This window comes from Heteronotia binoei, chromosome 18, assembly GCF_032191835.1.
Source record: "Heteronotia binoei isolate CCM8104 ecotype False Entrance Well chromosome 18, APGP_CSIRO_Hbin_v1, whole genome shotgun sequence".
In the NCBI taxonomy this organism is placed as follows: Eukaryota; Metazoa; Chordata; class Lepidosauria; order Squamata; family Gekkonidae; genus Heteronotia; species Heteronotia binoei.
The window spans coordinates 17,577,580-17,587,582 of record NC_083240.1 but is presented as its reverse complement, the minus strand read 5'-3'; the positions used below and the strand labels follow the sequence as shown (position 1 = coordinate 17,587,582).

General features: G+C 45.3%; 1 protein-coding gene across 2 annotated transcripts in view; it reads right to left on the bottom strand.

Moving 5' to 3' along the window:
* Nucleotides 1-1,801: 1,801 nt before the first annotated feature.
* PRDM2 (PR/SET domain 2) overlaps nt 1,802-10,003 on the bottom strand; it is a 61,513-nt gene continuing 53,311 nt past the window's right edge. For both annotated transcript variants that reach the window (XM_060259558.1, XM_060259559.1), the window contains 2 exons: nt 5,524-9,967; nt 1,802-3,111 (listed from right to left, as the gene is read on the bottom strand). In XM_060259558.1, coding sequence (XP_060115541.1) covers nt 3,099-3,111; nt 5,524-9,967 — 4,457 coding nt within the window. In that variant the 3' untranslated portion in view covers nt 1,802-3,098. The remainder of the gene's footprint in view (nt 3,112-5,523; nt 9,968-10,003) is intronic.

Sequence of the window (10,003 nt, the reverse complement as noted above, 5' to 3'; positions counted from 1 at the left end):
AATTGGGATGAAGTAGAGAAAATATTACGGAGACCTGGAAAAAACAGGTTGCTTACCTGTAACTGATGATCTTCGAGCGGTCATCTGTGCAGTCACACACATGGGTTTTCCCGCTGGGACGAACCCGACCTCGGAGAATTTAAAGCTAGCCTAGGAGTTTGTTGCTCTGTGTTCGACACCATACATGTTATTGGTGTTATATATACAATGAAGACTCACCTTGTGTATCTTTTTCAGGATATGGTTTGCCACTTGAAGTTGCTTCTTCCTAGGATCTTCTCCTCCACACACCCCCATCAGTCCCTTCTTTCCAAGGTGATCCTAGCCAGTGAAGCAACAAGTAAAGCAACACAAGGCCACCCCTGCAAGTAGCCAGTGATGACCACATCGAAGCCAAAGCAACAGCCTTGCTCTAAAGATGCTTTCCTGATGACATCAGGCAGCCGACGGGATTTCTCTCAAAGACATCAGCAAGCCCCAGAGTGATGCCTCTGAACTCACTACGAATGTGTGACTGCTTTTATTTCATTTTGCAAGGCCTCCAAAACAACTTCCAAAACAGACTGTGCATACAACTTATTATTATTTTGCAAAATCTTTGTTCCAATTTGGTTCAGTCTTAACAGTTATCAACCTAACAAATAATTAAAAACAAATTATTCCGTTCATGTACCTTTGCATAAGAATAGCCATTCACAACTTTCTCTGGCTCCCCCCCCCCCAAAAAAACCCCTGCTGTTTGATCCTAGTTTGTCATGTTACACAGCCGCAAACGTTATCCTGCCATTGCATGCACACTCCACAGGGAGCTGCAGAGAACAGGTTTTCCAAACAACTGCTCCTGCACAAGGGATACCTTTAACACATCCAACGTACATAGTAGTGCATTACAGAGCTCCGCCCCCCCCCCACTTCCAATTTCACTTTACTATCTCCCAATTCCTTGAGTAGCTATCACAAGCTTACGATTCTGCATCTGTGGTTGTGTAAACAATGCCACTGTCTTTTATGGGCCTGTTTATAGCAACCCACCCTACCCCGAGATAATGTAGATGAAACTTAGGCCAGTGCAAAGAAGTTATTATATTGCTGCAACAGAATGCAAAACTACTACCTGACACCAGCAACCTATTTCAAACACTGGCTACTTTAGATGCCTGCAGAAAACAAACAAGTAGGTCATAAAAACAGCTTTCCTTTCTTGATAACGCCCTAGAACCTGGTTGGCAAAGGGAGACAGCCTCTGGCCGCAGAAGGTTCCCATCTAGCCATAGTCAGAGGCAGACACGTCTACCAAAGATTTTCAAGCCGTCTAACAGCAGTCAGTTTTTAGGCATAAAAAGGCAAATTTTCCCAGTTTAAGGAAGAATATTTTATTGGTTACAGGTATAGAAAATGCCTCAGGTAATAACCTAGGTGGTCATTATGTCCTTGTAAAACAACAAGTCCCTCCCACCTTTAAAAATACACAATGGAGTTTTCCCCAGGGTTCAGCATTTTAAAGACACATACTCACCCTGCCTATCTGTATTTTACGTTATCTCCAATGATGCCAGCATTTGAAAGCAACGACAACCCCCTTTTATATGGAAAATTGGAAATTTTAATGTTTTCAGTAGAAGAGCCTTTTGGGAGTCATTCTCCAACAAACTACAGATAACAGCAAACTTCAATACAGGGACAAATCTCCAGGTTAACTCCCCCCCCCCCACACACACTTCCCATCCAACCCCCTCCGCCTCAAATCGATGAAAAATGTAGATCACATATAATACAATTGAAGTGTCCAAAGCAACTTAAATAATTTTAAATATTTTATTATTTTTTTTCAAACTTGCTACAAATGCTTTATACAATAGTTTGACATAAGAGTCCCCATGAACCGGAAAAAAGTAACCAAAAAAAAAAAGGGGGGGGGGGACACCCTAGGGAATGATAGTGAAAAGGATGGGTATTAAAGTGGCACGAATTCACCAAACAATATTAAAAACTACAAATTTTAAGAGGTAGATTACTTTTTTAAAGTCAAGAACAAATAAAAGATGATAAAGTAAAAATGGTGGGGGGGGGGAGAAGGGAGGGAGCACAAATAAAAACTAGCTGTTTTTCTTCACGGACTGACTGACAGGATTGAAGTCTACTTCCTTCAAAAAAAAAAAAAAAGGTTTGTGTGTGAAAAAATATTAATTTCCAGAAAGTAAATCTTGCTTACCGACTAGGAAAAAATTTGTAGCTCTTAAGTTATTAGGTACAGACAGATACATCCGCCAATTCAACCATCATTTCATCTGTGTAGTCTCATTGTGCTATACACATTTTATATGGTGAACAGTTCCTTAAACAAATAACCTGTTGGATAACGTCTGCTTTCAGAGATGTCAGAAATGGAGGCCTGCTAGTCAGGCTATGCTAATCTCTCTCCCCACCCACCTTGCCCCTCCTGGTGTCCTTGGGGGAAAGCGATAGCAATATCCCGGGTTTGGTGCCCAGCCTAACTCCACCGTGGTGCTCACCAGTAGAAGAGTTTGGAGAGGAGAATGTTTCCTCCACACAAACTTTCTTGTGGTAAAAAAAAAAAAAAAAAAGCTTTGCAGGGACTCAATGTGCAACCCCCCCTCCCCACCAAAAAAAACCACCCCATTTTTTTTAGTGCAGTTAATGTGTTGTCCTGGATATACCAGAAAGAGAAGGAGCCAGTTTTGCACACTTCTGGGTTATACCATTTCTCACTCTTTTCCATGCACTTCCATCAAGAAAACAGAACAAAGTGCAAACACGAGCTATGAATTCTGTAGCAGGGTCCAGTTTTGCTCGCTGCACTTCCTTAACAGAAAGAATTTAGAAAGGGGGGAGGGGGGAAAGACACCATGTACCCTCTCTCTCTCTCTCTGCAGCCAAGTATTCCTTTAGCCCGGCCGGACCCAGCTCTGGCATGAGCAGTCTGTTGCCTCGGGGGGAGGGAGTGGTCAGCTCTGGCCAGTTCTTTCAATCCTGGCTGATTTGGCTGCTGGAGCTGCAGAGCTCGCCCGCTGAAGCTGAGCGTGGAACGCTTCCGGCTTCACTGCTTAGGAACTTCCTTTCGAAGGTCTGCTTTGCTGCTACAGAAGGTTCCTGGGAGGCAAGAAACCAAACCGGAAAATTTACAAAAAATAATCAAAATCAGACAAGTTAGTTGGGTGTGAAATATAAGGGACTTTGTTTTTAATAAGAGGGAGTGAAGGGTTTTGAGTCATGCTGTCAGTCCCAGGAACCCCCGACCTTTTGCAGCCTGTGCGCATATTTGGAATTCTGACACAGCATGGTGGACACAGCAACAAAATGGCTGCTGCAAGAGGTGGAGACACACAAAATGATTGCCCTAGCTTAACGTAAGTAACACAGTGCTGATACTTGTATTGTGACAGCAGCTGCTACCAAAGCAGCATTTAAATTAAAAATCTGCAGTCAATCAAATCTCCAATAGCCAATCAGAAGCCTTGCTGGGAAAAAGCCCTGCCTGGCATCGCCCACTTCCTAGAAATACTTGGAAGGTGCTAGGAAAGGTGCTAGTGGATCCCTGGTCAGTCTGTTGAACACAGTGCTATCAAAGGGTCTCAACACATTCCAATGTGGGGATGTTTTAAGCCAGAGATGCCAGCGACTCATGCATGAAAAACAAATGCTCTGGCAGTGAATTATCAACCTATGGGTTGTCACCCACCAGGTGGGAGACTGGAGATTTCCCAGAATTACAGCTGATCTCCAGACTACAGAACAATTCCCCTGGAAAAAAATGGTTGCTTTACATGGTGGACTCTGTGGCATGACATCCCATTGAAGTCCCTCCCCAAATCCCACCCTTCCTAGGCTCCACCCCCAAACCTCCATTCTCAGTCCGGAGTTGGCAACCCTATTTAATGATACTGCTCATACAGCCCATACAGCTCGGAACAGTGTCACACTAAGACAAAAGATAAATGTTGACAAACCTATATGGACCCCTCCCCAAGACAATTCCAGATGGATAATTATGTGACTCTTTTTCAACAGACTACCCCCCCCCCCACCCTGCTGAAGTCCAGCAGCTCTTTGAAGGCTAACAGCATTGATTCCAGCATGAGCTTTTGTGCATTAAAGCTCACTTCCTCAGATGCAATGAAAGAAAGAAAAACATTTTCCTCATTTGTATGCAGTAAATTACAGAAGCATGGAGAGGAGCTGAGCAAAGAAGGGACTGGTATCATAAATCAGGTGGTTCTTCAGTTTAGACTTAACGATGACAGAAGTCAAAGGTGCTAGCCTTTCTCTCTCGCAGTGAAGACAAACCCAAGTTAACCTTCTGTAACTTTCTGCATTAAAATGAGGGAAATGGTTTTCTGTCTTTCATTACATCTGAGGAAGTGAGCTGACTCATGAAAGCTCATGCTGGAATAAATGATCTTAATCTTTCAGGTGCATCTGGACTTCTGCTTTGGTTCCCTCCCCTAAGAACAAGGACTCGGGCAGGGGTCTCCAATATGATGCCCATGGAGGTGCCATGTCACCCATAGATCCCTTTCCTGTCGCTTGCCCAATGTTTTTAGAATGTGGGTTGGGCTTTCTGTCCAGCAAGGATTCTGATTGGCCACTGGAGATCTGACTGTCAGCGCAAATTCAAAAGTCATTGTTTCAGCAGCAGCTGCCATTACAGTAACAAGGATGTTCACTCTGTAACTTAAGGTAAACTTTGCGTAAGCAAGAAGAATGTACAATGGGTTCATTCAAAAAGGCATCTTGTTAGGCAGAACTTCTGCCTGAAATGTTTAAAAATGTTGCTATTAGAGTTATGGGTAATCTCCCTCCTTGACATGTTGTGATTGGCTCTGCCTAATGTGACGGCCATTTTATAGTGGCGCCCACCACCCTGTGTGTGAATTCTAAAGGCACCTGCAGTGGAAGAGCTGAGAGGAAGAAGTGGCTGAGCAATTCACCCGTCCTGCTTTGAACAGCAATGAGTGAAGACATCGAATGGAGGCGATGAAGTAGCCAGGCACCCCTCTATAAAGTCTGACTCAAGTTCTGTTCCCAAAAGGCTCTTACGTGTTGTCCTGAGCTCACCTGCTTTTGGGGGGGGGGGGCAGTATTTCTAAATCATCCGAACTTTAGAGGCTGCAAAGGGAATTGGCAGCTGGTCTGTTTCTTAATACAGCTGTTTCCTGCAAACAGGGCAATCTGCAGGTTTCTACAGGCCCCTACAATACATCCCCCACCCCACCCCAACTACTTTTTCCTTTCCCACTGCAGCTCTTCTAGAAAATGTGTCACAATCACCTGCCTCTGAACCCGTTTTTAGACCAAAAAAAGAATCAATTCAAAGGCAAAGGAACATCTGAGCCAGCTGGGAGGATGCTCAGAGGACGCTCTGCCAGGTTGTGGCCTTTGATGTGTGCCCAACCATGCTATCCCGTTCCCTGACACCATCTCTGGCTACAAAGCTCAGTCTCTGACTGGCAACTTATTCTTAAAGCCAGAAGCAACCGCTTCAACATCAGTAGAAAAGCATACCTGAAATCTTTTAACTCCTGCCTCGTGCTAGTTTCTTCCTTCTTGCTTTCCGGAGAATCAGCACTGGTTGCCTGTTGCAGGCTCCGGGTGACGGGTCCTCCAGTCCTCTCTCTCGACTTCATGCTAAACCGATCAGCCTTCTTTTTGCTGGATGACGACTTGCTGGCCAGGACCACTTTGTTCCGTTGTATTCGGACATGAAGTTTGCGGGCCGCTTTGCTCGAGAGTCCAGAGGAACTGTTTTTTGAGATCCCTTTTGGTCTTTTGCCCTCCGTTGGAGTTGCTTTGGCCACTCTCACAGGGCTGGCATTCCTGGGTGTCAAGGACATGCCCAGCTTTTTGGATCGAATTGGTGGTATGAATTTGACGCTTTGCTTCAATTTGAAGGATGCTGAGGGAAGCTGAATGGGCATGGGTCCAGTGCTCCGAGCTCTGGTCTTGCCCAAGTGAGCCTGCGTGCTTTGCATTTTGATCTCAGCATCTGCTGTCCGTCGTCGCTGGTTTCCACTTTTGTCGCTGCCGGAAGAGGAAGCTGCACTCTTCTTTTTAGTGTTCTTTTTAGAGGATGGGGAAATGGGTTTTTTGGGACAGCTATAGGAGGCATGCTTGTTCAAACTTCCAATGTATGTGAATTCTCTGTTGCAATAGGGACAGATGTGAGAGCTGGACTCTACCGTGCTGTTCCTCAGCTCTGCCTTCTGCTGAGACTTCTTCTTCTGCAATATTGCTTTCTGGACCAGTTGGTTCTTCTTCTTCAGTGCACTTATTTTAAGTTTGTTAGAGGACATCCTGCTCATTTCAACAGTGAAATTGAGTTTTTTGGGCTGTCCCATGCGCCTGAAAGCATTGCTCGCAGGGCCCGGAAGGACAACCCCATTTTTGGGGCGCACTGTCTGTTTTAATGGCACAGGATTTTTTTTCGGTGTATATCGTTTCTTGTCACTGGCTGAAGCACACGCTAAGATATGTTTGTGCAATTCAGGCATGTTGTCCACGCTTTTTCCACACTTTGTGCAGCGGATGGCAGTGGTGAAAGTTTGCGGAATATTATGAGTGGTGAAGTTTGTGGCAGTTATCCCAATCCCATTAGGATTGCGGTGGTGATATTGGAACGGAGGCGGCTTAAAACTCGGGTAGTGCTGATTGAGTCCCATCCGGACATCGGGATCTTTAGACTTGACCCCTGCAGCCATAATTTTGATGGTGGTATACAGCTCTTCAGAAGAGTCATTGAGTTCTTCATCTTCCTCCTCCTCCTTAGTTGGTTCAGTGGATTCATCCAGTAGGATCTGCATGTGTTCAACACTGGCCTTACTAGGGTCTGTAAAGTTCTGTGGCCGTAGAGTCCCACTTTCAAATTCATGGTGGGTGCATTCTTTGTCAGGATGGAGATCTCGCTGGTGCTGCTGCAAATTGCATAAAAAGGCAAACTCCTTCTTGCAGACAGAGCAAACAAAAATGTTCCCAACTCCGTGGAGCAAGAAGCGATGTTCAGACAAGTCTGTTTTATCCCTAAAAAGCTGTACGCAGAATTCACATTTGAAGGGCCAATCCTCAGCGTGAATGGAGAGATGTTTAGTTAGATCTTTAATGGAAAGGAAAGGAGAGTCACAGACATTGCACACAAAGTTCTTGTTAAATGTTTCCTGAATGAGATCATTTTCATTGGAACTGTGGGGGTTTTCCTTGGGCTTTTGAAGCTCGTTGTCCATGTCTTCTTGTTTAAAAGACATGATGGGGACTGAGTTTTCTGTGTTATCACCAAGGGAAAGGACTGAAGAAACTGCAGAGAGGGGAGGAGGGGAAGGAGAAGAGGAGGAGGAAGAGGAAGAAGAAGGGGATGATGAAGAGGAAGAAAAAGAGGAAGAAGATGATGATGAGGAGAGATTGGGAGGCCCAGGTGAAGCACAGCTAAGAGGTTCTACAGAGGGAACTGGTGATGCCGAGACGGTAGGAGAAAGGATCGGAAGAGGGGAATGAGCAGTAGCATTGGACAGAGGAGAGGGACATGAACTAGGAGTGACACTAACATGTTCTTCCTCGAGTGGTGATGGGACGGTAGGAAGCAGAGGAGGGGGTGGAGTGGGAACCTTTAACATAGGGGGGCAGGGTGGTGGGGAAGGAGAATTTGTTGGAGTCAGGAGAGGAGGAAGTTGACAAGAAGAAACAGTAGATGTTGGAGGTACAGATTTCTCAATGGAAGGGCTATCGGAACTCAACTCAGAAGCTGGCACATGGACTGCAGCATGAAGCTCAGGCTCTGGATGATCTTCGACGGATTTGTCTACGCTCTGGCTTGCATCCTTTTCAGCCACCAAATTTTCTGAGGCTGAATCAGTCCCATTGTATTCGTTCAGCAAAACCTTCTGTAACATGGATGTGGTCGGCTTTTTCTTAATGCTACTACACGCTGGCTGTATCAAGTTAACTTCCTTGCTGTCCTTGGGTTCAGCATCAGTGGAAGGTTTTTTATGAACACTGAGATCTAACACTGACTCCCAAGGAACCTGGGCCCTGTTCTTGGAATTTGATCTTTGCTTGACGCTGCTGGATAAATCCAAAGGCTGTTGGTTGCACACGTTGCCAAAGGGAGGACTGGCTGTCCACTCCTTTGATGCTTTATAGTCTTCTAAACAAAGAGGGCTCATGGTCTCTTTTTCATCTCTCCCTGACAAACTCCATGCAGGGGAATTACTATGACTTTCTACCTTGGGCATTTTTGATCCTAGTACTGCATCATTCCAAAGGGATTTCCCCTCACCCACTTTGCCATAGTCCCGCAGGGATGGACTGTGCTGTGGAGAACTGGGAGGGGAACTGGTTCTCCTTTTGAACCTGCTTGAAGTTGTAGGCAGAAGAGGCGGAGATGCGGCTGGAAGTCCCAACTTGGGGATTTCTGTTGAGGATGATGATGGAGGCGATGGAACTATCTTACTACTGTCCTGAGTCTGGAGAAGTTGCTTCAGCTTTGATGATAAGTAAATACTTTTCTCTTTGGGAAAAGACAAGCTGTCAGCTGTTGATATGGTAAGAGGAATTGTTAGTGAGCAGAGCGACGTTATTGGCTCTGGATCCATTTCTGTCTTTATCTTTGAAAGGAGAGGGGGACTTGTGGTTCTCCTCTTTTTAGGCTCACTGTTACTGCCAACTGGAGACTCTTTTGGTACGTCAGTCAGACGGGTCTGCGTAGCCTTCACGCTTGAGGAGATTTCCACTGTCACAGGACTGAGTAAACAATTTATTCCATAAAGTTCTGCTGAGCTGGATTCCACCTCAATCACTTCACAATTGCTTGTGCTACTGCTGGACTGCTGGATCTTACCATCAATATAGTAATTGAGATTTTCAGATATATTGCTGGAAACATCCATAATGTACACATCGTCAGCCTCTGTCTCCTCCTCGAGATCTGTGCTGGCTACATACACATTCTGGGCTTGCTGAGTTTGTTCTGCTGGAACTTGTGGCTCTTCAGGTTTTCTTCGGACACCTTTGGGAATCAGATGGCGCTCGTGAACCCTCCGCTGGTGCCTACGCATATTAGTATGGGTTCCAAAAACCTTCCTACAATATTTGCATGGGTGCATTTCTTTGGGTTCCCTGATCTCTTCAAGAAGAACGGAGTTTGATGTTTCTTGAGAAACATTATTATCCAAGGACGTTGAGTCTTGCTTGGTGTTAATTTCCTCTTTTACACTACCAACTTCTGCAATCACTTGGCTTTTAGCACCACCATCAGACAGCAAAGCTGACCCAAGTGTTGGAAATGACTTCCTTCTTGGCCCAGCCTCATGACGTCGCTCATGCCTTCGCCGGTTGATTTGTGTGCCAAAGGCTTTGCCACAATAGCGGCATTTGAAAGCATGACTAATGGCTGATATGTGTATGTGCATGTGGCGTTCAAGTCCTTGCTTTGTTGTGAATTTCCTCTCACAGTGTTGACAAGGGTACATAAATGTTCCTTGGATACTCCCATTGGATTCCTCCTGGACTTTGGGAAATTTCACCATGGGCTTTTTCTTGGGGGAGCTTTCTGGAGATTCTTCAGATATGCTGCTCAGCTCTTCCACAGAGTCAAGTCTGTCTTCACACAAAGACATGGTCTCCATCTCCATCTCCGGGATTTCTTTAGGCAAATTTACATCTTCCTCCTCCTCTTCCTCCTCCTCCTCCTCTTCCAGCTGTTCCTCCTCTGCCTCTTCTACCTCATCATCTTCATCTTCCTCTCCCTCCGCTTCCTCGGGCTCTTCTCTCTCCTCCAGAACTTCTGATTCACACACTATTGCTTCTTGTTTCTCTTCTGTCATCGTACTGGGCTCATTGAGAGGACTGGAAATGACCAAGTTTGGAAGTGTGTCTTGATTCACCATCTCCTGGATCACAGCAGTCTGTTCCAGTGACAGCACAGCTGAAACAGAAGGACTTGCATCTTCCTGTTTATGGCCTGATTTTGGTTAAAAAAGGAAAAGGAGAATTAATA